General features: G+C 47.1%; 2 protein-coding genes across 7 annotated transcripts in view; one reads left to right on the top strand and one right to left on the bottom strand.

Annotated features, from left to right (window-relative positions):
• Nucleotides 1-15,873, bottom strand: part of MAPKAP1 (MAPK associated protein 1) — an 85,444-nt gene extending 69,571 nt beyond the window's left edge. For 2 of the 5 annotated variants that reach the window (XM_087944288.1, XM_087944287.1), the window contains exons 1-4: nt 15,661-15,873; nt 8,145-8,472; nt 6,447-6,536; nt 3,126-3,277 (exon numbers count right to left, since the gene is read on the bottom strand). In XM_087944288.1, the coding sequence (XP_087800414.1) occupies nt 3,126-3,277; nt 6,447-6,536; nt 8,145-8,403 (501 nt within the window). In that variant the 5' untranslated portion in view covers nt 8,404-8,472; nt 15,661-15,873. Of the gene's footprint in view, nt 1-3,125; nt 3,278-6,446; nt 6,537-8,144; nt 8,473-15,660 lie in introns of those variants that run through there. The other 3 variants (XM_087944285.1, XM_087944286.1, XM_087944284.1) reach the window with 2 other exon arrangements.
• A 6,751-nt stretch (nt 15,874-22,624) lies between these two features.
• PBX3 (PBX homeobox 3) overlaps nt 22,625-27,707 on the top strand; it is a 129,601-nt gene continuing 124,518 nt past the window's right edge. The window contains exons 1-2 of one of the 2 annotated variants that reach the window (XM_026688519.2): nt 22,625-24,103; nt 26,344-26,417. In XM_026688519.2, coding sequence (XP_026544304.1) covers nt 23,907-24,103; nt 26,344-26,417 — 271 coding nt within the window. In that variant the 5' untranslated portion in view covers nt 22,625-23,906. The remainder of the gene's footprint in view (nt 24,104-26,343; nt 26,418-27,707) is intronic. The other variant, XM_026688521.2, reaches the window with a different exon arrangement.

The raw sequence follows: 27,707 nt of genomic DNA, 5'->3' as shown, positions 1-27,707 counted from the left end.
CGGCTTTAGGGAATCTTTCCAGAGGTCAGGTGATAATAGAACAGGAGATCTGGATGGTGGAAGAAAATAATCCCACTGTTCAATCAGGAGCTTTGATCCTGAGGTCTGCAGCTTAATGTGAAGTCTCAAAATGGAAAATTCAGAATAGGAATACACTGATCAAGGCTACACTTAGTGTGTTTTTTTTTCAGACAAAAACCTATTGCTGGATGATCCAGTAATATGGGCAATGCAATGTCTTTTTACAGATTTTAAAGAATTTGAAAGAGGTTCAGTCAGGCTGCTGTTTTCATTTCTAATTTTTAATACTTTGCTCATTTTCACCTTGTTTTAAGACAGTGTAATCTCCCCTTAGCACCTAAATAGGTGCAAGAGGAAAATATGCATGCTTGAATGTGCAAGAACAACATAAATTACATGTATTTTGAGAGTGAACAAGTGGGGGGGAAAAGCTAAAAAAAAACAATTCTCTCTCTCTTTTTAAAGGCATTTCAAAAAAACCAAGACTCAATTTTGATGCATTTAATTGGGAGTATACAGTTTTTACAGTTTCTTTTTAAAGAAAAAAAAAGCACTTAAGAAATGATGCAGAAGTTTAATTTGGATACACCTGTTCAGGCTAGAAATAATTCATTATGGAAAATGGAAATTAAAACCTCTAATTTGTGTATGCCTGATTTTTTAATATCAAACCATTATCTCAGACATATTTTTAATCAGCGACACCACAGTCTATTTCCTTTCTCCATCTTTTATCTGCTGTGGATGTGTGTGTGTGTGTGTGTGTTTCTTTTTGGGAAAGCTATTTAGTACCCAACGATTGTGTGTGTGTGTGTGGGGGGGGGGAAACCACACCAAAACATTTGTTCATAATTATCCAGACGTAAATGTGGAACACAACTGGTACAAGAGCAGCATGCGAAAAATGTATTTAAGGTCTACCCTCCCAAAATGCTGCTAAAAGCTATTAACCAGTACGTGTTAATTGCCACAGCATTCATATTAATTTTCATTTCAGGCCCGACATTGCTGAATATTTCCCTTGGTACGTTTTAAACAAAGTTTAATTTAAGGAACTGCTTCTATCAACACTTATGAAAATTAACAGCCGGGCAATTAGTACTCATGAATTATCCTTTCCCCCCCTGCCTCCTTGCTAAAAAACAGTTGCTAACAAAGAAATTGTTGTTGGGTGTTTTTTTGTCAGGCAGGGGGCCAGGATCTTGGACACCTTCCTGAGCCCCCCTTAGCCTCAAATTCGATGGGCTCATCCCCAAAGAGCTGAAATATGTTATCAAATTATGGCAGGGAAGTTTTTTATTTTTAATTTTTGCTGCATTTTTCAGAAGTGCAAGGCAGAGGTTTATTTAAAAAACAAACAAACCACAATCATTTCCCCCCCCCAGTTCAAAAGCTTTGGGATGTTTGGTGATCTATTGCTTTCACCACCTTGAGCAAGTCCTAGAAACTTTGCATGGATGGACCGATATGGACAGGAAAGGAGCCATTAATTCAGGATAAGGGTCTATGAAGATTCTCAAGTCATCCAGGTTGTCCCAAAGGTGCAACACACACGAAGGTGCTTTTTTTTTTTTTCCCTTGAAAACGAAGAACTGAAGAAGCTTCTTGGGTGAAAAGCAAAACGTCTTCGAGGAAAAACAAAGTCTGTTTTTTGCCTTTGGGACAATTTAGGATAATAAGGTAACAACAGCCGTCGCGCGATCCATTAAGCATTGCTGAGCACCCAAAATCTTTTGGAGATGTTGGAATACTAAACCCAGCATACTTTTTTAGCACAGGCCACTGTGCTCTCTGGAATGGCTGAGAAAGGTTAATTCAGCAACACACACACAAACACACACACACACACACACAAATCCCGTCACTAAATCTGCCCTGCTTTCAATTTGAATTCACGTGATTAAAAATCACAGGAACCATGCAGAGAGGTTCTTATGTTGACATTAAAAAAAAAATCAATAATTTTTTAAACAAATCTTTCCTTCTTCTAACCTTTTTTCCCCCCGGGTTTCAAATACAACAATTTGAATTCCTTTTTTATGTAGGTAGAGTTGCAGGGTTGCTGTTTTTGTGTTTGTGTGTGTGTGTGTGTGTGTGTTTGCAAACATTCATAAATTCTTCGCCTGGGATTAGAAAAACGTGCCTGATTTGCATAATTAACTCAACCAGTTGGGTCTCTTGAGGAAGGAATGCCTAATTGGGAAGAGATGGGGAAGTTTATTATGGGAGGGGTAGGGGGGGAGTTTGGGGGCCTAATTAAGCATGCTTTTTGTAAAAAAAAAAAAAATGTCCCTCCTTAATTATATATTTACTCCAGAGGCTGGGGTGACTCTTGAAAATCTTTTTTTTTTTTTCAAAGTGGGAACACCGGCTTTGATTTTCTTTTCTTTTTTTTCTTCTTCTTCTCTTTTTTTAAAGAATAAAGTTTGAACGATCCGGGGAACATTCCATCTCTCGACAGGCTCACTAAAATGTTTATTTGGATGGGGAAGAAAGGCAGAGCGAGCGATTGAAACTCGAGAAAGCGAGCTGGCGGTAGTTAAGTTGATCCTCCGCTGAATTTTTTTTTTGGGGGAATGATCGCTGCTTTTGAATAACAGCTGGGGAACAAAAAAAAAAAAAAAAAGCAACCACCTCAAACTGTCCAAAACGCAGTGATAAAAATACCTCTTTAGGGACCCATTGCGCTGGCATGTGTCAATCAGGCCTACCAGGTTGCTTAATTGTCACAAGCGATATTTTATCGGATCTAGAGCTTTGTTCTTAGCTCCAGAGGCCTTTAGGAAAGCCTTGCCAACCTTGAAGAAATCTTAATTAGGGCTTATTTGGGTGGGGTAGGGCTTATATTGGGCGAGAACGTGTAAAAACCAAGCTAGGACTTACTTTCAGGGTAGGTCCTATTTTCGGGGAAACAGGGTAGGTTTGGTGGGCTGTCAACACTGTTGGCATCAAACCCCTTAAAAGTCAAGATGTTCCTTTCAGGAATCCAACCCCCGTTTCAGCCTCCTTCGTCCGAGCTGTGCTTGGATTGGATCGTTTGATTTCGGGAGACCCCAAAGCAACCGTGAAAAAGGAACGCGGAGCAGCGGGTCGCTCTCGCTTACCTTGCCGTCAAACTTGGAGTATTCGTTGAAGGGGTTGTTCAGCTGCAGAGGACACTGTTCCAGTCGGACCGAGAGGATGGATGGCTTCACGGGAGCATGGGCAGGCTTCACCTTGAAGTTCTTCTTCTCAAAGAGGTGACTCAGCTCTTCGGCTGGGGTTCAAAGAAAAGAGAGGGACATTGCGACATCTGAATGGCCGCGGAGATTCTCGGCCGCGGTGGCCTCAAAGGTGCTTTTTCAAAAAGGCAACTGGGACTTTGTTGTTCCTTTGGGAAGACGTTTTGCTTCTCATCCAAGGAGCTTCTTGGATGCAAAGTCAAGAAGTCAGAATGGAAGAAGCTTCTTGGATAAGAAGCAAAGCGCCTTCCTCAAGGAAAAAAACGTCGCCCAGTTGCCTTTGGAAAAAGCACCTTTGAGATTACAATATCTGCTGGATGCTCCCTCCAAGACTGAAACCTCCAATGGAAAAGCTGCTCTATGGGGAACTGGAATTTAGCTACAGTTAAGGTAACAATAAGGGACGTGGTGGCTCAGCGGCTAAGATGCTGAGCTTCTCAATTAGAAAGGTCAGCAGTTCGAATCCCTAGCGCCACGTAACAGAGGGAGCTCCTGTGCCTTGTTCCCAGCTTCTCTCAACCTAGCAGTTCGAAAGCATGTAAAAAAAAAATGCAAGTGGAAAAATAGGGGCCACTTTGGTGGGAAGGGAACCGCATTCCATGCGCCTTCAAAGGCGTTTAGTCGGAGACGTTTTTGGACAGCGCTGGCTCTTCGGCTTTGCAATGGAGATGAGCACCACCCCGTAGAGGCGGAAATGACCTACGTGCGAGGAGAACTTTTACCTTGACCTTTAGGTAACGTGGACCCTGTCCCTGGTCAGTTATCCAAGCCCTAAGCAGCTACTCCACGTTACACACACTTTTATGAGTCAATGGCCAACGGGACAACCCTGGGAGCTTCTGTGCCAGAGACAAACCCCTTGTGTGTCTACTCACACCTGGCCAAATAAAAGTATTCAGTTCAACTCAGTTGCCATGGGGTTGAGAGGGATGTGGGAAACTCTTACACTGAGCGTTGCAAATATGTAGTTGAACCTTGAAGGGTACCACTGGAAGCCCGTGGATGTTTGTGGCTTGGTGAGAGCTTCCAAAATTGGGAGTTTCTAATGGGATAGGAAGGGACCTCGTGAAAGTGGAAGCTAACCATCCCATCAAGAGAAGATGGGGAGCTTTGGTATATTTGAGCATCAACACAACCTAGGAACTGGGGGTGGGGGGCAACTTTGTCAGATGTTCAGGATGAGCCAGAAAGTTCAAGGGTGTCTTTATTTTAAAAGGTGAAGACAGGTGAGCTTAGTTGTCAAGACTTGTGGAGCTGTTGCCGATTGCCATTGGTTTCTTCTCTGTTCAGCCAATGTGGAATTGGAGGGGGGAGTTCACCACACATCTGCTCCAGGAACGAGGTTCCCCCCAAGCTCAATCCATCACCCTTTGACAGATCCGCTTCCAAGCTACCAATCTTGCTTACTCCTGGATCTGTAGACGTCCCAAAGATTTACATGCTCGTCTCTCTTGAGGATTGGAACGGAGGCTCGGGCAGATTGAGCGGGGACTTCCAAAACTGGTGGGCGGGGGTGGGGGGACTCATTTGTTAAATGGCGGAATTAAAGCTTGTCAAACTGGAGCCGGCTTCACGGAGATGACAGCTCGAGCCAAAATATTGAGATGGAAGAGGTGCAGGTGGGTCACCATTACAAAATGAGAAGACCCTGAGATAACTAAACCGAGCCGAGTTTAACTCAGAAGAGAAGAGATTCAACGGTCACGATCGTCACTAACACCAAGTATGTCACAGCCTTTTATCTAATTTGAAGAGACCAATCTGCAATCTGGAGAAGGAAAAAAACGCCAGAAAAGAAATTCACATCTAACGATGAACTTGAGACACGGTTATTCTGTTGAGTTTCATCGGTCTGGTTTGCTTTAGCTCATTTGAACAGGCAATTTTTGCTCTTTGGGAAAAAGATGGCAAGATCCTGGGCTCATGGTTTGTGTGGCTGGCACAGATGCTGATTCCATCTCCCAAATTCTTTTCTGCTGAATGAGGCAGCTTCCCTTGATTCATTGTTGGGCAGTGATGGGATGATCTGGGGAAACTGTGATAGGGCACCAAAGATCAGAAGGTTTGGCTTGATTTGGGGGTCATTAACGCTCTCTGCGTTCGGTTGTTTTCTTGCAGACGTTTCATCACCTGACTAGGGAACATCATCAGTGCTGGAAGAGAGTGAGGGGTTTTGCTCTGTTGACGTACCAGTGGTTTGATTTGCCATTTGCTATGGGGAGGGTTTTCAAGCTTCTTCGTTCAGAATTTGAGCAGAGCACTTCCCAAAACGTAGATATTGATAATGCAGAGGAGCAAAATGCAACAGGGTGCAGTTCCTAAATAGTGAACTAGTTATTTCCATGTACTGTTATGTGTAAACAAGGAGAAAGTGGAGAAGATTTGCTGTGAAGACTGAAAGGAGTCAGCTGCGAAGGCCAATTCTCGAATGGCTCAGTGGATCTGCAAGGAATCTGGCTGTGTATTCGCCGAACGGATACACTTTAAAGCGATGAAAAGTGACCCAGATCTCTCCCTTAGGTTACATGCTCACAGCTTCTTGGAATAAAAATGGAATATCTCCCACCAGTCCTGCTTTGTGCCCCTCAGAGGAACAGCAGCCTAATAAATAAAACAAGGGTCTGTGTGTTGCGAACTAAGGCGCACAACGGAAGCCACCCCACTTTTGCTGTTCTTGAAGAAAGAGGACAAAATTAATCTGCTTCAGATTAGCAGCTCGGATGCGGCAGCAAGAGTGCAGCTCGGGACCACAGAAGCGGTTCCAAAGCTTGAGATAATTCCCTTTACGGGGGTCTGAAATGGAACAGCGCCCCTGGCAATCTCTAAAACCGATTCTGTTCCCAAAGATGGATCTTACTTGGATCCATCAGGACAAAAAACCAAAAATTCCACCTCTGACCACCTGTGGCTAAACGCTAGTGTTGGACTACAAGTCCCATCATCCTGCCTGCTCATGAGACTTTCTGGCTAGGGATGATGGATGTGAGAGTCCAGATGGGCAGCACGCACGGATGGATGGACAACACTTGTTTTCGGTGAATTCTTTACAGGAATTTTCTCCGACGTTACTTGTCTTTTCCCCCAAATTGTTCTCATCCTTTATCATGCAACGATTTACAAACTAACCAGGTTTTATGCACGAAACCGGCCTGGAAACAAATAATGAATAAAATAATATATATATATATATATATATATAATTACCAGAACAGGTGGCATTTCTCTCTTTCCACTGCACGTTTTTGCATTTGATTTGATTCTGCCTCTCTTTCCTTAGCCGTTCAAGTCTCTGAGCTTAGAAAAAGGGGGGGAAATATATATATTATAATGTTTAAGTTTGTCAACGAAAGTTTGCTATGAACAAAAGACATAATTAACTACCTTTCTATGAATAAAGATGTTTTATGCTGCACATCTATGGTTTGGGGTGCATGCAATAAAATTTTAAAGGTGGCATCTCTGAAAAGCAAATACCAACAAAAACATGAAAATGTTCTTGATTTATAATTGAAATTAGAGGATATAAAACATTAATAGAGATCATAAAGATAGTATTAACATGGAAGAGAATAATAAAATGTGAAAACTTCTGTGATTAATATGACATTTCATTATATAAATCATTAATAACGGTCTTAAAGGAATTTTAATGCACAAATGAACTGAAGTGAATATTACATTACAGGAATAAAATTACTGTTATGAATTACTCTCCCCGTTTCAAAAATTAAAGATAAATGAACTCAGACTAGACTATTAAAGTTTTAAATATAAAATCTTTTATCTAAAAAAAAAAATCATGAAAATTATAAAATGTCAACGCTATATAAATTAGCATAGCTTTTCCTTCCCTGTGCTTGGAACAGTTTATAGGTAGTAAAAATAAATGATTTGTATCTGTGCAACATTAGTCAAATCTTAAAAAATGAATATCATTTTTCCTCTTTACATATTTTCGACTCCACATCCAAAAACAGTCCACGCTCAAATAGGTGAAATATCAGTAATCAGGAGACGGATATCTCCGCTGCCACTTGGAATTCTCTTTATGTTTTAAATGTCAGATTATTTTCTTTCTCACCCCCCCCACCCCGGGAGACAAAGAAGAGGAACAATTGGATAAACTGGTTAGGACTGGTTTTTGTTTTTTTTTGTTTTTAAAGAAAAATCTCCTAGAAAATGACACGTCAAAACTTGGATTTTTTTTTTAGCCAAACTGATGCATGACTGAGAATCTCCATGTAGACAGACCCCTAATTTAGTTATTCCCCCCCCCCAATAGTCTGTTTTATTTAGCTCCACCCAAAACAAATAAGGGAATAGGTGTTTGTTTGTTTGTTTGTTTCAAACGGGGGGGGGGGGGAAATTGCACCCCCTTTGTTACTCAATTCCTTTAACCAGGGATGTCTGGAGTTGACCAGGGTACTTTCTTTCTTTCTTTCTTTCTTTCTTTCTTTCTTTCTTTCTTTCTTTCTTTCTTTCTTTCTTTCTTTCTTTCTCTTTCTTTCTTTCTTTCTTTCTCTCTCTCTCTCTTCTTTCTTTCTTTCTTTCTTCTTTTTCTTTCTTTCTTTCTTTCTCTCTCTCCTCCTCCCTCCCTCCCTCCCTTCCTTCCTTTTTTTCTTTCCTTTCTTTCTCTATGACTATTATTAAGTGTTGTACCTTGTGATTCTTGACTCTTGACGAATGTATCTTTTCTTTTATGTACACTGAGAGCATTTGCACCAAGACAAATTCCTTGTGTGTCCAATCACACTTGGCCAATCAAGAATTGAATTCCACTCCACTCCACTCCACTCGACTCGACTCTATCGTTCTGAATTCCATTCCATTCCATTCCATTCTCTATCCTATCCTACATCTCCTCCTTTGAAGAGCTCCCAAGATGCTCCCTGAGGGACTCACCTGTATTTGAGCGCCTTCGAATGCCGAAGTCCCAGCTTGAGGTAATGTCCACGGACTGAGAGTACACGTAACCCTGAGGTTCGCCGTTGCTGCTTGGTCCTTCCGAGCTTTCGTCCCCGTTGGCCGAAGCCGGGTGGAATCTTTCCAGGTCAACGTCGTGGTCGATGAGGACCATTTCACACATCCCCGTGTCATCGCTGGTCACATGCGACTGCCGGATGTGAGCCAGGATAATGGCTGGGTTATCCAAGAAAGCCATCCTGAGCCACGCTCTGACGCCTTCCCCTACTATCTCCTCCGATCCATGCTGAACCAATGTCTTCGTTACCTGCGGGACCAAAGGACAGAAGAGGACAAGCTTAGGAAAGGGTGCCAAGTGGGGTGGCCCTTGACTTACAACAGTGACCGTTTAGTGACCGTTCATTCGAACTTACAATGGCACTGGAAAAAAGGTGACTTAGGATCGTTTTTCACGCTTACGACCAGCGCGTGATCAAAATTCACAGGCTTGGCAACTGGCAACGTGCATTTATGACGGTTGCGGGGTCGTGTGATCGGCTTTGGTCGCCTGCTTGGGGAGGGGGGTTTGACTAGGTGGCCTCCAAGGTCCCTTCCAACTCGGTCCTTCTGCGTTTGCGGCCTTCTGACAAGCCAACTCAATCGGGGAGCCAGATTCCCTCAACAGCCCTGTGACTAACGGAGCCGCCGTAAAGAAAACCACCAACCTCAAAGAACACCGAGAAGCCCACAGCTCAACCCAAAAACTACAAACGTTCTTTTCTGTCAACAAGGTATCCATAATATGATTTAGGCAACGAGAGCTGATTACCGAGGACTGCTCTTCATATATTATTATTATTATTATTATTAATAATAATAATAATAATAATATTATTAATTACATGAAACTCAGTCAACTGAACATTCAAAAATTCATCATAAATATCGACTGGCTCTGATAGTTGATACGGGTTGCTGCCATCATCATAGGTATCTTTATTATTATTATTATTATTATTATTATTATTATTAACCGCTTGAAGCACCTCAAAGACCCGGAGAAGCTAACTCCCAGTCAAAAATTACTGCTGCCCGATCCACGCCTCCGTCGTATAAACGCTGGCATGTTAATTGTGTATTTATAAGATTGTTAATGGTTAGTTAATTTACCTCCCATGCTATTATTGTGCTTGAAAATGATTTAATGTCTGACGAGGGAGTTAAACAACAGGCTAACAGCAGGTGCAAAGGCCCATTTATATATTTATTTCCATCTTCCTGTGCACTGAACCCCAAATTCACACTGTTTACGGCCTGGGTGGGAACCTTGGAAAGGATGCGGGCACCTTTCTGGCACCTCCTCACAACTGGCACTTTTTCAACTTGCACGTTAGTCAAAGGGCAAACGGCAGTGGGAGAGGGGTTACCATTTGTAAATATACTATTCCCGTGTCAGGATCTGTGGCTACCGATACGGTGGGCAAAATAACGGCAGAAAAGCAGGAAGAAGAACTCAAGACTGTCTGGTTTTTGTTTTTTGTTTTAGTTTTTTGGAAATAAATGGGTTTGTTTGGACCGATGTCAAAAAAAAAAAGAATAAAGAAAAGGCAAGAAAAATTTGGATGAAAATACATACATGGGTTGGAGAAAAGGATAAAAGCAACACATAGATTTAAAGCCAGAAATATTTTTTGTTAGGAATAGTACCAGAAAAATACGATTTTGTTTAAAAAAAGATATATTTAATATTACAGGTTTTGACGGCAGCGAGAATTGTATTTGCACAATACTTGGAGAAACAAGGAATGTTGCCCTGCACTTGGAGAGGAGTGGCTGGAAGGATGGCTCCAGTTGGGACGTTGAAGATTTGATTGGGCCATGTGATGGAGTGATGGACGCAAGGGACGGATCCTTGGTTTCTCTTTTGGGAAGGGGAAAATCCGAAACTCTCCAATTCAGGGTTTCCCAGATGTGCCAATATGTCAACTCTAATCAAATGGACCTTTGAGGAAATGCTGGTCTCGGAGTGTATTGGGTTGGAATTGGTTAGTTAGAATGCTGACATTAACCCAAAGTTTGGTTTTCCCTCCCTAATACTCTATTTTCCTTACGCTCTCTCCAAATGACAGCCCCCTGGTTCCGTGGGTTCAAAAAGCCGTTGAAAAATGACGACCGTTAAGTGAGCTGTGTCTCCCAAATCATTAATAAAGCATGGAGTTTCGGTGCATCTTACAGGAAAAAATAATAATGATATTTTTCCCCCCTTCCCACAGATAACGGCTTTAGAGGAATGTGTGATGTTAGCAAAGAAGGGGAGGAAATATATCACAGGGTTTTTTTTGGTTTTTGTTTTGCAAGAACACATCTACAGTTTGTCAGTTTCAGCTTCCTGCAGTCACTAGAGTGGAGGATAGTAAAAAAATTTTTTTAAAAAGAAGAAAAAATATATCTCCTGTTCATGGCAGGATTGCAGTGTTTCCAAATCAAGGTTTCTTCAATCCGCCCCTTTCGAGCAAAAGGTGTCTTCTCTGCTATTGACACCATGCTCTTCGCCATGTGTCAATTCCCAGGTACTTGACACAAGAAGAGAGACAACGGATGGGAGGAGAAAGGTTGGCTCCTTTCAGGGCTAATTCAAAAAAAAATCAAGACTGGAAAACAGATTTGTAAATTAAGCAGGAATGCTTGGAGGTGGACACAACAGGAGGAGGAGGAGAAAGAAGAAAGAAGAGAATGAGGGGCAGGAGGAAGAAGAGGAGGAAGAAGAGGAGGAAAGAAGAAGAGGAGGAGGAGGAAAGGAGGAGGAGAGGAGGACAAAGAGGAGGAAGACGAAAGGAGAGGAGGAGGAGGAGGAAGAGAAGGAAAGAAGAGGAGGAGCAGGAGAAGGAAAAGAGGAGAAAAGGAGAAGAGGAGGAGGAGGAAAGGAGAGGTGGAAGGAGGAGGAGGAGGAAAGAGGAGGAGCAGGAGAAGGAAAGGAGAAGAGGAGGAAGACAAAAGGAGGAGGAGGAGGAAGAGAAGGAAAGAAGAAGAGGAGGAGCAGAAGAGGAGAAAAAGGAGGAGGAGGAGGAAAGGAGAGTAGGAAGGAGGAGAAGGAAAGAAGAGGAGGAGCAGGAGAAGGAAAGGAGAAGAGGAGGAGGAGGAGAAAAAGGAAAGGAGGAGGAGGAGGAACGAGGAGGAGGAGGAAGAGGAGGAGGAGGAGGAGAAAGAGAAGAGGAGGAAGAGAGATTTTTATGAAAGAAATCCTAGCAAATCATCGCTATTCTTCTTCTCCAACCTGGGTGTCTTCCAGGTGGACAACTGGAGAAGGCCAACCCGCTTAGCCATGGCTGACATGTCTAAACGGCGGGGTCTCCAGAAAAAAAGCTTTCCCACCTCCGAGAACGCAGAATTTTTCTCCCCGAATATTTTAAGCAAATCAGTATTGGGTCTGGGGGAGGAAGGGAAGAAGAACCCCCCCCCAACTTATAAATTAGACCAACAAATCTGTTTTCTCGACTCCTGCCTGCAAAGAGCATTCTATCAATAGAGCGAAATGCTAATCTCCTAATTAACAACCTAATTAGGTAATTATGCCTTTGCAGAGGGACGCCTAAATGAAATATGACAACGTGGTCACCTCTTTATATGGCACCTGTGGGCCTTTTCAGCTGTCAACGCGAAAGAGTGGAACATCAATTGGAACAGATGACAGAGTGAGGCCATTCTTCATTTCAATATTGCTCCGAACAGGATGGGAGAAGGTTGGTTTGGTTTGGTTTTTAATTTTTTTATAGGCAGCCTCTTGTTTTCGATTTGGCTGCGCTTGAAGCCTGTCACTCTTCCTTTTTTTTTTTTTTTTTTTTGGAATCACAGCTTTTACGATTTTTGACACGGACCGGCTTCGGAGGTTATGCTGCGCCATGTTTAATGCGTGATGTCTGATTACAAAAATAAAATAAAAGATGGGCGATCTAGTACAGGGGTCGGCAACGTTACAACACTCCAAGAGCCATTTGGACCCGTTTCCCACAGAAAACACCGGAAGCCACAAAACTAGAGTGGGCGTGGCCAAGTCAACGTCACTCCCACCCAGTCACATGACACACACCACCCCGCCACGTCTACCCAGGTTTTTTTTGGCTCCCGGTGTTTTCTGTGGGAAATGGCGCTCTCTCTCCCTCCCTCCCCCTCTCCCATTTCGTTTTTTTGTGTTTACCCTCGTGCCAGGTGAGGGGACTAGGAGAGGGAGGGGGGCCAGCCAGGGTGGACCCACAGGAGCGCACGGCCCAAAAGAGGCAGGGCCCAGAGGAGGTGCCGACTAGTAGTGGCCAAACAGCGCGACGACTTAAACGATCACCGTGAACAAACGACTGGCCCTTGACTTACGACCGCAGACGGAACCCAGAATTCCTGGTGCTCAAGCAAGACAAAAGTTTTGCCCGTTTTTTATGGCCTCTTCCTGTGTTTGGGAAGGGAATCACACCTTGCTCAGTTAGCAATGACGGTCGCTACACAGCAACCAACTCCAGACCAAGGTGCTGGGGTTTCTTGCCAGAGGAGTCACTGTTGTCCAAAGACATTTTCCATGGTCAGTGTGGCCAACTAAACTGAAAATTAGGCTAACTTGCATAGAAAAATTCACATAATTTGCTTGATGGAACAAGATGAACTTTTAGTGGACTGTTTTTGCCCCATCCCCTGTCCGGTCTGCCCGACTGATTTTGGTGAAGAACAGCTGCATCCTTACCATAAGTGACCAATTCACCTTATCAGCAGCTGATAAATTTAAATGACTGGCGAGAAAAATTGCGACAACCTAGTCGGCTAGATTTAGAAGCTGGGCTAATCCATTGCTGCTCCTCTGTGGAACTGAAGAAGCAACGGAAGCAGCCCGGAATCAGTTGAAAGACATGCTAAAGAGTTCAATAGCCAAACGGACCCCACGCATCTTTCTGTCCTATTCAAAGCAAGCAATTGTCATCCTCCTTCGGAGTTCAAGACCGGAAAACATAAGTGGGCGTAAAAAAGGAAATCAGGTTTGTCATTATTGACTAACAATTCCACCTTTGACTACAGTTTCTCAGCAACCACGGAACAGCCGTGGAACAACACACAAGCGAGAAAGCAACGTTATCATGCCACAATAGCAAATGTGTGGTTTTAGTTTGGCTTGATTATGTTTTCATAGACATTAGGCCACAATATCGAACGAGGCTCCCGGCAACATGTTGATAAATTGTGTGACCACACGGCCATCCCTTCCTATTGCCAGAAATGTTGATTGCGGCAAACATTATCTGCATTCGCACCCATGATTTTATTTGGCATTAATTTGGCCATTTCACTAGCAGAGGCTTCTAGCATCTTCTACAGCAGGGGTCTCCAACCTGGGTGTTCTGACCCAAGCCTTGTTCAAATTAAACAAACACCAACTGTGTATAAAAGCAAACCTTTTTTTAATGCAGCGCTGGGAATTCTTTGCATTCTCAGCCAAGAGTCATTTAAACCTAAGAATCCTGGGTGGGTTGTAATTAATAGCAGAAAAACAACACAGACAGAAAAAGAAAGATCATAACCAACCAAACGATGACTCACAACCAATAAAAACTCCAAACCTCAAAGCACAGAGACTGGGCAATCAACCGACAGCAAAGCCTAAGAGGACAATGGATTTTTTAAAGAATGGTTTTGTGATCATCATTAGGATGGAAACTTTATGAATATTTGACGAAATGTCATTTCCAGAGGCTAGTGCCACAACAGAGAAGGCATGCTCCTATGTTCTTGCAGAATGACAGTGCTGGGTTAATTCTGTAACATGCTGTAACTCATGCTCTACCCACCAAGATATGGGAATGTCTACTTTAATTAAAAGAAGGACTTGGGGTGACATGATAGCAGAGTCTCAATATTTAAGGGACTCTCACAAAGAAGAGGGGGTCAATTTATTCTCCAAAGCACCTAAAGGCAAAACAAGAAGCAATGGATGGAAACTAATCAAGAGAGAAGCAACCTAGAACTAAGAAGTAATTTCCTAACAGTGAGATCAATTAATCAGTGGAAGAACTTGCCTTCAGAAGTGGTGGATGCTCCAACACTGGAGGTTTTTAAGAAGAAATTGGACAGCCATTTGTCTGAATGGTGTAGAATCTCCTGCCTGAGTCGGGGTTGGACTAGAAGACCTCCAAGGTCCCTTCCAACTATATTAAATCTATATTTCAAAGTGGGGAAATTAGCTGGAGGGTCCCAAATTGGGGAAGGCTGAATCAGATCCATATCCTCTATTCCCAATAAGGAAAAACCAGGAAGCGTTTTAACAAAAGCAGGTTTACACGATGCGTTTCCCATACTTCGCGATGATTTCACGTCAATATTACATCGGTGACTCCAGCATCCCATGTCTCGTCGCAGGAAATAATAACCTTTCCGCCACAATTCACAATCCCAAAGTGAAGTGGACTTGAAACCAACAGGGCTCCATTTTAGGGAAGGGGAGCATTTGATTTTAAAAAAAAAAACACCCCAAAAACGAGAGGACTCTTTAAATTTTGATAAAACTCATACTACGCTTGCGGCATACAGATCCCCAGCCCTGGGAAAATAATTGGCTTGCCTTAGGGAAAAGTTTGGGAGACAGCAAAACAGGTTTTAGCAGTTCACATTTCTTGTACTCCAAATACACAACAACAACAACAAATTAGCATATTGGCTCCTCCCCCCATTCACTTGTTTTGCATCGCAGTGGCCTAGGGAAGTCAACCACAACAAAGGGGAGAAGAAAAAGCCTCTTTTTCTCGGAGGCGGAAAAAAGGAGGTAGAGAAAAAAACAGGGCCGCCCACCCCATAAGCCACAGCAGAGCCCCCTTGGGGTCAAAGGTCAGCCTTAGGGGTGGGTGGGTGGGAAAGGGTCAAGTTTTGGGAGTCAAAGCCCCCTTCCCCCCCTTTCCATCCCAATCCCTGCAAATAAGGGAGAGTCTTAAGATGCACCCCCCCCCCAGCAATCGGTGGACTCCAACTCCCAGAATCCCTGCAGGGACAAGAAGGGAGCAGGGATTCTGGGAGTTGGAGTCCACCTGTTGTTGAAGGGTGGCAATTGGTCACCCCTGGTCTCTTTTATTTGGGGGGGAGGGGTTGTAATCTAATCCCTCTAGGGACAGTATGGGGAGGGGGGAGACTAGTGGCGGGGGCTGGGGTCCATGGGGAGGGGGAAAAGAGACCCCCCATTCTTGCCAGAGCTGGGATGGGTGGGAGGGGCTGCCCCTCCCTAAGGAGCAGGAGGGCCAATGGGGGCTGCAGACCCTTCAGGTGAGGGGGTGAGATGGGGGGTGAGATGGGGGGTGAGGGCACCCTCCCCCAGCCCTTCCCTCCCCAGCCTCTCCCCCTTCCCCCAAAGGGCGCTTCCTTCATCCAGGGCCTCTCGGGCCCCATCGAGGGCTCGTCCCTCCTTCCCCACAGGCCGCGCACGATGGGACCTGGAGTCCAGGACGGGGTGGGGGTGTGAGGATTCCCCAGCCAGGCAGGCCTGCAATGGACTTACGGGCCGGGCGGGCGCCGCCGTCGCTACCGTTCCCCCACCCCGCCAGGCGTGGGGGCGTGTGTTTTGGGGGAAGGGGGCCTCCGAAACCGCGGCCTGTGGGGAGGAGGGTCGCTTCACGGAGTCGCGGGCAACGCTGCGAGGTTCAGCCACGGGACGCGCCGACCCGGAAGTACTAGTGCCGCCATTCGGAAGTGGCCGGAAACCGGGGTAAAGTGGGGGGGGGTTGAGGTCTAGCGGAGGCCGCCGGCCGGGGCTGTGTGTGCGCATGCGCTTCGCGGAGGGCGGGGAGGAAAACAGAGGGGCGGCCATAAAGGCCTAGGAGAGAGAAGCGGTGGTGGCGGCAGGCGAGGTCTGATGGGTCCTAGTGCTCTCCGTCTATTCGGATTCAAACATGTTTTTGTGTCTTTGTCTCTGTGTGTGTGTTCTGTAAGAAGACTTCAGGAATTATTTTTCTATGCCGTTTTTCTTTTTCCTTGCAGGGATTGACAATTTTCGTTGCATGATGGATTATTTTGTTTTGTTTTTAAATGGTTACCCACCCAGGATGCCTACCTGAAAAAAGATTATTTTGTTGGGCGGTGGAGGTCAACTGTCTATGTCTAGGGAGATTCTCCATCATCCATCAGGTCAAAGTTGTCCCAAAGGTGCTTTTTTTTATCCCAAGAGGCAACTGGACTTTCTGTTTTTTTTTCTTTGAAGACGTTTTGCTTCTCATCTGAGGAGCTTCTTCAGTTCTGACTGGATGGTGGGGAAGGATGGATACTCCTTGCAGACAGCCGGTCATTTGCATCCTTTTTAGAGAGTCCTTGAGGCCACTTGGAGGTTTAGGTCTATGGAGATTCTCGATCATCCATCAGGTTACGGTTATCCCAAATGTGCTTTTTTTCCAAGAGGCAACTGGACTTTCGGGTTTTTTTTCTTTGAAGACATTTCGCTTCTTAGCAGAAAAGCTTCTTCAGCTGCTCTTCTCTCTTCTTCAGAGCTGAAGAAGCTTCTCGGATGAGAAGCGAAACGTCTTCAAAGAAAAAAAACCAGAAAGTCCAGTTGGCTCTTGGGGGGAAAAAAGCACCTTTGGGTCAACTGCGATACTCTCCATCCTCCAACAACAGGAAAACCACCAAATTTCCAAAAACCTTCAAGATGCTGAGGGTGAAAAATAGCAAGCCTAAAGTAGAAGAACTGGAAAATTTACTCAGATGCTCAACTTTGCTCCAACTCACTTCCTGCTTTTCGCTTTTGTTCAAATCTGTATTTTAATGTATTGAAAGGGTGGAGTCTAACATTTTGACCTCTGCTTAAGTCAGACGGACTTGTCAGTGTTCACTTCTGAACAGGCATGAAGTGAATTTTTTTCATCCACGTTTTTCATACACACACACACACACACACAAACACACCCCACAATGAAAAACCCTAGACAGAAATCCTGCTTGGTCCCCACTCTCAAAAGGCCTCAAATCCAGACCTCCTTAGCTTCAGTAAATTAGCAACATCCTCCTGGGGGCTGGAAGGAGGGTGAAGTCTTCAGTCAGGTCCTCCTGTGTGGATTAGGTAGGCAGGCATGAAGTCTTCACTCAGGTCTTCTCATAAAGATTATGAAAAGAGATGAGAGTTACATTACCGTGATGGGGCTGTACTGTTCATTTATGGGTCTCCATACATATGTACATGCATACACACAATCAAACACACAAACACTTCATACTTTCTGAGGTAGAAATTTCTGCTTCACTGTGAGGCCTAGGCTCAAGTTCTTTGACAGCAATCTCTCTCTCTCTCTCTCCCTCCCTCTCTCTAAAGATATAAACTACTGTGCACTGTGAAGTCTTCACTCAGGTCCTCATATGAAGATGAAATAGATAGGCATAGCTATAAGCCACAGTTCTCTCCATTGTGAAGTCTTCACTCAGGTCCACTTCTCTTCCCCCTCCCTTTTCTCTCTCCCTCCCTCCCTCCCTCCTCCCCCTCAGATATAAATTATTCTCCAACATGAAGCCTTCACTTGGGTCCTCTCATAAAGATTATAAAGACAGATAAAAGTTTCAGTGCTATGGTGGGCTTGTACTCTTCACTTATGTATCTCCATTTATATGTAGATGCAGGCATACACACAATCAAATACCTAAACACTAACACACTTCATGCTTTCTTAGAAATATCTGCTTCACAGTGAGGCCTGCCTGTGGGTCCTTTCTCAACAAGGGCACCCTGCCTCAGCTCTCCCTCCCGCTCCCTAAAGATATAAACTACTGTGCACTGTGAAGTTTTCACTCAGGTCCTCATATACAGCATAGATAGACAGGCATAGATATAAACACTACTGTGAAGTCTTCACTCAGGTCCATCTCTCTCTCTCTCTCTCTCTCTCTCTCTCTCTCTCTCTCTCTTCTCTCTCTCTCTCTCTCTCTCTCCCCCCCAATTTAAGATATAAATTACTGTCACTCAGGTTCTTATACAGACACTAAAATAGATATAAGCTAAACTACTGTACATTGTGAAGTTTTCACTCAGGTTCATTTACACACACACAAACACACACACACAAGAGAGAGAGAAACACAAAGAAACAAAAGAGAGTCATGTCTTTTGTGAGGTTCCTCCTCCCCTTACATTTAAAGATACAAATAATTTACTATTTAAGTTTCCCTCAGTTCCTCCTACATAAAGCTGGCATCCATATGTTACCCTCTCCACTTCATGAAGTCTTCACTCAGGCCCTCACTTACAGATGAAAAAAGGATAGGTCTAACCATAAGCCTCAGTCCTCTGCGCTGTGAAGTCTTCACTCAGGTCCACCCATCTCCAGCCTCCTTCTTTCCCTCCCACCCTCTCTCTCCCCCCTCCCTTCCTCCCTTATACATAGAAAGTTTTACTTCAGACTAAGTCTTCACTCAGGTCCTCACTTACAGATTGAAAGAGTAGGCATGACTTGCCATCATAGTACTATAAGCACTGCGAAGTTTTCACTCAGGTCCACTCCCCCACTTCCCCTACAGAACCCCAACTACCGATACTTCATCATGTGAGAATCTGAGGGAGAAGGAGAAAATTCTTTTATTGGCCAAGTGTGATTGGACACACAAGGAATTTGTCTTGGTGCAAATGCTCTCAGTGTACAGAAAAGAAAAGAGACATCCGTCAAGAGTCATACGTGACAGAACTGCGATTCCAAGAATTCCCAACTTTTAGCCCCGTCCAGGTGACTCCCTCCCTCCCCAATTGGGACAAGCTGTTCTAGGAAGACAAAAGTTTGTGTTGTGTGTTGTTGCTGCTTCTTGGCCAGCTGATGAATGATGACGGAGAGGTAATGGAAGAATTGTTGCTCACTATAATTCTGTTTGAAACACCCTCTCCTCCCCCTTAATATTTTGTAACATGTAATGTCCAGGAATACTTAATTAAGAGTGTCTCCAATTATATATGCAGCCCTGCAAGAGGGAGCGTTGGAACCATAAATAAAAGGAGGCAGGAATAAATTCATAATTAAGAATGCATTAGGAATTACAAGCATAATTTACTAATGCGCATTGGAATAAATTTCCAACTGTAATATTTTTTAAATACAGGCATTAATAAATAATGGTAAACAGAATGTTGAAAATATATATATATATATATATATACACCCACACAGTCCAACATGCCATGTTGTTAAAGAGTTGCTGAGAAATAAATTTTATCCGGCAGAAGCAGGATTTTTTTAAAAAACAATTGCACATGAAGGAAGAAGGTGTGCCAAGGACGGGCAACTTGGATGGCAAACTTGGCAGCTCCGAAATTGCCTTGTATTATTGTTGTTGTTTCTTCAAGTGCCTTAAATCCCAATAATGATGTTGCAAAACGGGACTAGGGCCAGAAGGGAATTGCTTCCGAGTTTATCCTCTCCAAGGAGTCCGACTTGAGATGCAGGTGGGAATCCTGGACAGGTTTCGATCTAATAGAGGAGATTTGGGGATGCCTTTAAGATCACAGTGGATTTCCAAGAGACTCTTCAGGCGGGTTTGTTTTGGGGTGGGTGGATCCCCGGATCAAAGCGCTTCCTCGGAGCAGCAAGCAGCGAGCGGGGCGTCTTGCATGGGCTTTGCAGTACTTTGCATGGGTGCCAGGCGGGGGACGGTGGGTTTGGTCCTCCTGAACGTCGGGACGGCGTCCTCAAGGCCTGGTTTTGAATTCTCACGCCCTGGAAGGGGGCAGCCCCGGTCGCGTGGAAGGGGCATCCCTGGCAAAGGGGAGCCCTGCCTTGGCAGCGACCTGGGAGCCTCCCCGGCGAAGCCAAGTGGAGCCCGGCGGGTGGGCAAGACTGCTGGGTTGCAGGCCGATGAGACGGGCAGAGGGAGACAGGGCGGCGGAGAGGCTGCAAAATGGCCAGGTTGGCCCCCGGGTGGAGCCTGCGCGGCCGCTTGTGCCAACGCAAATCGTGGGAACGCAGCCAGGGCGGACGCGTGTCAGGATGCGTCTCGACACCGCCGACCGTCGCTATGGCAACCGCCCTGCGACGCCCTCCGCCTCCCCGCATCACGTGCCCGTTCGAACGCGCCAATGGCAAGGGGCGCCGCGGAGTTGGGGCGGGGCCGGGCGAACGTCGTCTAGGCTCCGCCTCCCTCCACCCCAGCCCTCTCGGATTGGCGGAGAGCGGCTCCGTGACCGCCCCTCGGAGAGCGCTGATTGGCCCGCCGCCGATTCCCTCTGAGGGGGAAGAACGGGCGGGCTTCGGTGAGGGGGGTTAATTTATTTTTTGCCTCTGTGGCGAGCGTGCTTCGGCGTCCGTCAGAGTCGGGGAAAAAAAAAAGAATGTCCGTTTTACTTTCCGCCGGGCGTAAGTCGCCTCAGGACGTTGCGGCGGGGAGGGCGGGCGCGAGCCTTGGCCATGTGACCTGCCCCGGCTCTTCCCCTCGTTTCCTTGGCAACGAAACAACCCTCCCTTCAAAAGCCAAACCGGGGCGCCAAATCCCGCTCCCCGGAGTGGGCGGGGCTGAGAGCTGAGTGGGAGGAGCCACCCACAAAGCAGATGGCAGAGGCGGGGCCGGGGAGAGAGAGAGAGAGAGAGAGAGAGGGAGGGGAGCCAGCAGAGGGCGTGGCCCGCGCCGAAGGCTCCAAACCTTACAGGTGGGAAGGGCAGGCGGGTGGGCGGGGCCTGAGGGGGCGGGGCGGGGCGTGGCCCCCTATAAAAGCCCGACTCGCGGAAGCCCCGGCCATATTAGCCAGTGGCGGGAGGAGCGATGGGCCAGTTTGGCGGCGCCGCCTGGGAGGTGGGGCGGAGTTCCTGGTTGGGGAGACAGGTAAGGGGGCGGGGCTTAGGTGGGCCAGGTGTGTGTGTGGGGAGGAGCTGAGCCACCTGTGGCCCGGGGTGAAAGTGGCAACTCCTTTAACCGGGCGAGGCTTCATTATTACTAAGGGAGCCTGGGGCAAAAGCAGCCCCACCTACCGCCCCCAAGCTGGACTGGGACCCCAAACTGGTCCGGGGACTCCTCAAACTGGATTGGGACCCCAAATTGGGCCAGGGACTCCTCAAACTGGATTGGGACCCCTCAAAGTGGACTGAGACCCCCAAATTGGGGGGGACTCCTCAAACTGGACTGGGACCCCTCAAACTGGATTGGGACCCCTCAAAGTGGACTGAGACCCCCAAATTGGGCCGGGGACTCCTCAAACTGGATTGGGACCCCTCAAAGTGGACTGAGACCCCAAATTGGGCCAGGGACCCCTCAAACTGGATTGGGACCCCTCAAAGTGGACTGAGACCCCCAAATTGGGCCGGGGACTCCTCAAACTGGACTGGGACCCCTCAAACTGGATTGGGACCCTCAAACTGGACTGAGACCCCCAAATTGGGCCGGGGACTCCTCAAACTGGACTGGGACCCTCAAACTGGACTGGACCCCAAATTGGGCTGGGGACTCCTCAAACTGGACTGGGACCCCTCAAAGTGGACAGGGATCCCCAAATTGGATCTGGGGACCCCCAAACTGGGCCGGGGGGCAGAGGGGCAACAAGGGGCGAGAAGGGAAGGGGCCAGGTAGCCAGCCGAGCCCACCAGCTGCGCTCAGACCCCCCCATTTTTCCCCCTCCGCCCCCCTCGCGGGTCGCCTCCCGAACTTCTGAGGGGGCGTGGCGAGGGGGTGGGTGGGCGGGGCTCCGGGAGTGGGCGGGTCTCTCCGGGGCTCCCCCATCCCCTCCGGTGTGTCTCTCCTGCCCGGCCGCTCGCCTCCTTCGCCGGGCGACACGTCGGCAAGGCTGAGTGAACGGCGTTGGCAGCTTGTCAATCGCTCAACCCGGACGGCGATCAAACAACAACACAACGCACACACACACGCGCGCACACACACACACACACAGCGGTCGGACCCAGCTAATTCCAGCCGGCTGCTCTTTTTTTTTTTTTTTTCCTTTCTTTTTTTTTTTTCCTTTGGAGGGGCAGCTTGCAATTCTTATTTTTTTTCCTCCTCTCTTTCTTTTTCCCTTTCCCCCTTCCCCTCTTCCTCTCCCTTTCCTCCGCCTTTCTTCTTCTTTTCTTTTCTTTCCTCCTTGCACAAGTTCAAACTTTTTTTTTCCCCTCTCCTTCCCTCTCTCTTCTCAGCCTTTGACCTCGCCGGGACGGAGGCTCCGGAGCGATCGCGGCTGGTGATGTTTTTTGTTCGTCCCCTCCGGCCGAAGGACGGCGGCGCCGGCGGCTCTTCTCTGCCCGCTTCTCCGGGGAGAAGGCGACTCCCCCTCCGCGTTTAAATGTGGCCCTTATTAAGAGCCGGGGATGCTCGCTCAGATACCTGCCTACCTACCTGCTGCTGCTGCTGCGTGTTGTTTTTGTCCCAGAAGAGAAAGAGAGAAATCCCTGGACCAGGCTCGGCGCTCGTAACTTTCTAAGGATTTGAGGGAGGCGGGAAAAAAAAAGAAAAGCAAGCCGTTTTTTTCCATCTGTTTTTTTGGGGGAGTTTTGAAGAGGGGGTCTCGCTTTCGGGGGCGGCCCCCTCCTCCCCGGCGCCTCTTTTGTTTCCAAGAAAAAAAGAAAGAAAGAAATCGGAGGAAGTGAGGAAAGAAAGAAAGGAAGGAAGGAAGGAAAGCCACGCATTCGCACCGAGGAGCCGAGAATCCCATCCCCGGAGAAAAAGGACCCTTGGCCAGCCTTCCTCCTTCGCTCCCACCGCCTTTGCTTCCAAAGGGTGTTGGGGGGGCGGGGGACAAAGAAAAAGACCCCAGCCACGAAAACGACGCTCCGACAACCCGACAGCCCCGTTGCCGGGCGAGGAAGAGGAGGAGGAGGAGGAAGAAGAAAAACCCCACGACTTTAAAAACCCAGAGAGGAGAAACCTTTCTCCCCTCTCTCTCTCAGCCGCCCCCCAACCCACCCACCCCCCCGCGGCTGCTTCTGCAGAGGCCGCCGGGCACCGATCGCCGCTGGAGCCCGCCGGAGGGTTTGGAACTAAAGGAGAGCAGAGCCGCCGCCAGCCGGAGCGATGTCAGTGGCCGGGATTTAGCTTTTCGGCTCCCCCTCCTTTTTTTTTCTTTTTATTCTTTTCTTCCCTCCTCCCCCCCCCCCACCCCGAGAGCGGCGGGAACTGCGCTGGGTTTGCAGGGGGCTGAAGATTTCTACTTTCCCTGCCTTGCTTTGCCCGCTTCCCAGCCAAGGAACGCTGGGTTTTTTGCTTAAATTCCGCCCCCAAAAAACCTTCGCTTTCTCCTGCTCGCTCTCTCCCTTCCTTCCTTTCTCCCCTTCCTTCTTTCCTTCCTTCCTCTCTTCTCCTTCCTTTCCTTTCTCCTCCTTCCTTTTCCCGTTTATCTCCTCCCTTCTTCCTTTCCTCTCTGTCTCTTATCCTCTCCCTTCCTTCCTTTCTCCCCTTCTTTCCTTCCTTCCTCTTTCCTTCCTTCTCCCTTTCCTTTCCCTCCTTTCCTCTTCCTTCTTCCTCTCCTTCCTTTTCCCTTTTATCTCCTCCCTCCCTTCTTCCTTTCCTCTCCGTCTCTCATCCTCTCCCTTCCTTCCTTCCTTTCTCCCCTTCTTTCCTTCCTTCCTCTTTCCTTCCCTCTCCTTCTCCCTTTCCTTTCTCTTCCTTTCCTTTCCCTCCTCCCTTCCTCTTGCTTCTTCCTCTCCTTCCTTTCCCCTTTTATCTCCTCCCTCCCTTCTTCCTTTCCTCTCCTTCCTCTCCGTCTCTCATCCTCTTCCTTCCCCCACCTTCCCTCCCCTCTCCCACCCCAACCAACCTCCTCCCCGCCGTCCCCAAAGTAAGTGCGGAGCGAGATCGTCGGCCGGCAGCATGGACGAGCAGTCGCGGATGCTGCAGACGCTGGCCGGCGTGAACCTGGCTGGCCACGCGGTGCAAGGGGGCATGGCTCTGCCGCCTCCCCACGGGCACGAGGGCGCCGACGGCGACGGCCGCAAGCAGGACATTGGCGACATCCTGCACCAGATCATGACCATCACCGACCAGAGCCTGGACGAGGCGCAAGCGAAGTTGGTCTTTTTCCCCAACCGGCGGGGGGTTGCGAGGGTGGTTGTCTGGGGGGGGGAGGTTGTGTTTGTGTGTGTGTGTGTGTGTGGATGGATAGACAGACAGACAGACAGACTGTTGATCCGCTATGCTATTTTATTTGCTCACTCTGGCTGGCTGGCTTGCCTGCCTCTTGGCAAAGTCCTGCTGGGTTTTAAAGGCTGCTTCTCTTAAAGGCAGCCGGGGAGAAGCCAGAGGGTGAAGACATTACAACTGCCTCCCCCACTCCCTTCCTCAAAAGGAAAACCTCCTCCGGGGAAGACGAAATGGCAATCCCATTAAGGGAACCCAATAACCCTCTGGGTGCCAAGTTGTTTATGTTGGTGTGTTAAGTGTGTGTGTGTGTGTGTCTGTAAGAGCCCCTTCCCAAATCCATAATCCCGAAGCAGAGCTTCCTTCTTTCCTTCCCTTTCTTCCCTTCCCATTCCTTTCTTCCTTCCTTCCTCCCTCCTTTTTCCTTCTTTCCTTCCTTCCTATTCCCATTTCCTTCCTTCCTCCCTTTCTCCTTCCTTCCTTCCTATTCCTGTCCATCCCTCTCTCCTTCCATCCATCCTATTCCCATCCTTCCTCCCTCCCTTTTCTCCTCTCTTTTCCTTCCTTCCTATTCCCATGTCCTCCCTCCCTCCTTCCTTCCATCCTATTCCCATTTCCTCCCTCCTCCATCCATCCCTCCCATTTCCTTCGTTCCTTCCTTCCTATTCCCTCCTGTCCTTCTTCCCTCCTTCCATCCATCCTATTCCCATTTCCTTCCTCCCTCCCTCCCTCCCTTTTCTCCTTCTTTCTTTCCTTCCTTCCTATTCCCATTTCCTTCCTTCCTTCCTCCCAGGTAACCCAAGCAATACCCAAGGTCTTTCAAGATGGGGAATAGCAACTTCACAGCCCCCTCCCACAATCATCTAGTTCGACATACCTAGGAAGGCTGAGGGAGGAACGGCCCAGCACCCCCAAACAGAAATCAAATCCTTGGGTTGCTGAAAAAGTTGCATCTCCTTTTTTGTTTGTTTGTTTTCCTTTTTAAAGCAACAAAAAAAAGTGGACCCTTCTCTAAAGCAAACATTGCAGCCTAGCCCCAAATTTCAAGTAAAAGGCAAGCAAGCAAAACAAAACAATTTATTTTTTTTGACGGAGACTCCAAAGTTTCCATAAGGAATAGGGGGACAGATCCCGTCTGTCTGTCTGTCTGTCTGTCTGCAAATGATCTGAGAATTTGCTGGTTGGTTTATGGACGGGGTGCCTGGAGGGGAAGCTATAGGCATCAGGCATGGCTGCTCACAGTCCTTCCAAAGAGGTGGGGGAGTCCAGTAGAGGAAAATTTAGCCTGCTTGCCCCTCCCTCCCTCTGTCCTGGGCTCCCCCCCAAAAAAAAAAAAAAAAAGAAAACTGGTGTGTTTTCCTTTGGAAAACGGTGAGCCTGGGAGGCACGTCTGGCTGGGTTCTTGCTATTCTCAAAAAACCGTCCCAGTCCTCTGCTCTTACTTTTTTCCTTTCTTGACTTATTTTCTTTGGGTGTGTGTGTGTGTGTGTGTGCTTTTAAATAAACATTGGCCTGCCGAGGAACATGGGGAGAGAGAGAGAAAGAGAGGAGGGGGAGCGGCATTTAATTAATTTATTTATCTGCAAACCCTTTTTACAAGGCCGTGTCCCTTCATACGAGACCCCCCCGAAGCCCGGAGTTGAACTCTTAGAAGTTCTTTCCCTTTCTATAAATCACGACTGCTGATGAAGTCAAGCTGTGATTTATTTCCCCCAAGAAAGGGCTTGGAGCTTTTTTTTTTTTTTTTCCAGGAGTGGCTTTGGATTCAGGGATGGGTGTGTGTGTGTGGGGGGAAGAGTTGAAAGACTCCCCCCCCCAAAAAAAGACCTCTTAGGTAGCCACCAACCTTCCCCGTGTCCCTCAATTCTCACCTTTTCCGCTTTCTCCCTCAACTTCTCCAACCTTCCTCCCCAGTGGAGCTCCCTTTCCAATGGCTCTTTTTAAGGGCAGGATGTTTTAACAAAAAGAGGCTCCAAGCTTGTATTTAAAAAGAGAAAAATAAACAACAGCCCCCGAAGTGTCAGGACAGAAAGGGTGGCCTCTTCGCACACCCCACCCTCCGGATCTCGGGCTAATATATATCTTTCCTTCCCTTTTTTTTTTCCTGGGTGTTTATTTTCCTTTCCTTTTTCTCTCCCTCCCTCCCTCTCTCTCTTTCTTCTTTTTGCAGAAAGCACGCTCTCAATTGCCATAGAATGAAACCGGCTTTGTTCAGCGTCCTGTGTGAGATCAAAGAGAAAACAGGTAGGAAAGGCCAGCTTTTTTGGGGGGAGGAAACAAACAAACAAACCAACAAAAACACGGAAACCCCCAAAAGAGGCCCTGGGCTCTGGCACCCTCTTCCTCCCTCCCTCCCCCCCCCACCCAGTTCCCCCTTCCCTCCCTGGATAAACGGGGCCACCGACTTCTGCTGCCCCCTCCTCATCTCTGGGAGAAGCTGCGTTTGGAGCCGCAGCCATCTTTGATCTGTTCTGATCGGTTGGGGATCTTTTAGGTCCCGAAGCCCAGTGGGAAAAACCATCCTCGCAAACACACTGGGGTTGTTGTTGTTTTTTGTGTTCCGTTTGCAAAAAAAAAAAAAAGCCGCCCAGGCTGCAAAAGGCAATGAAAAGGGGGATGAAAAAAAATAATATGGAAGCGCAAATCGTGCGTCTCTCCCTGCCACTTCCCTGCGTTTCTTATCAAAGCACCGGAGCGGATTTAGCTAGCTTTTCTTTTCTTTTTTTTTCCCCTCTTGTCTTCCTTAGCTTTCCATTCCTTCTGATGGAAGTAACAGGGGAGCTAATTACAATTACAGAGAGTGGCTGAGCTAGGAATTTGCCGGATCCCCTCTGGTGTTTTAATTTGTTGTGCTTGCCGGGCGAAGAACATCTCGCTTGCAAAGCGCCTTCTGCCCTCTCTTCCTGCTTTAGGGTGGTTTTTTTTTCTTGTCTTCTGGGGGTGGGTGGGGGGGAAACTCCTGGTTGTTTCCAGAAATGCTTTTAGAGGCTGCAGGAACATCCCACCCCACACCCAGGATCTTTTATTTTTTTTTTTTTTTTACAAAGGGGTGAATTAGACGTGGTTTCATATCTCTCTCTGCCTGGGGGGAGATTTCAACCTGGCAGTTTTGAATCTCCCCCAAAATAAGGGATAGAGGGAGAAAAAAAAAGAGAGAGATTCTTGTCTCAAAGTCTAAGGTTGACAAAGCAAGGCTCCAGGAAAGCAAGATTTTATTTTATTTGCAGGCCAGTTTTTAAGAGCTGAAAAAAGAGTTCTTACTATCAGGAGCTGTCTGCTGTAAACTTGATAGTTTTAAAACTGTATTTTTCATCATTCAAACTGCAGAGAGTTGTTGGACTCTTAACAGTTATTAAGTTGCTCCTTCTAAAGGGCGAACTAGCAACATGTTGTTTGTTTATTTAAAAATAATAATCTATTGACTTCCTAGCAAGGGTGTAAACTCCAGGTTTTTTCCGGCATTGTCTCAGTTGGCGGTGCATTCGTGCATGTGTGAAATTTTAAGTGAAAAAGAGAAGCAAAATACCAGAATCC

This window comes from Notechis scutatus, chromosome 15, assembly GCF_049901735.1.
Source record: "Notechis scutatus isolate UNSWTSFEM ecotype Mainland chromosome 15, rNotScu1.2, whole genome shotgun sequence".
NCBI lineage: Eukaryota > Metazoa > Chordata > Lepidosauria > Squamata > Elapidae > Notechis > Notechis scutatus.
The sequence above is the reverse complement of the archived record's forward strand: the minus strand, read 5'-3'. Positions and strand labels throughout refer to the sequence as shown.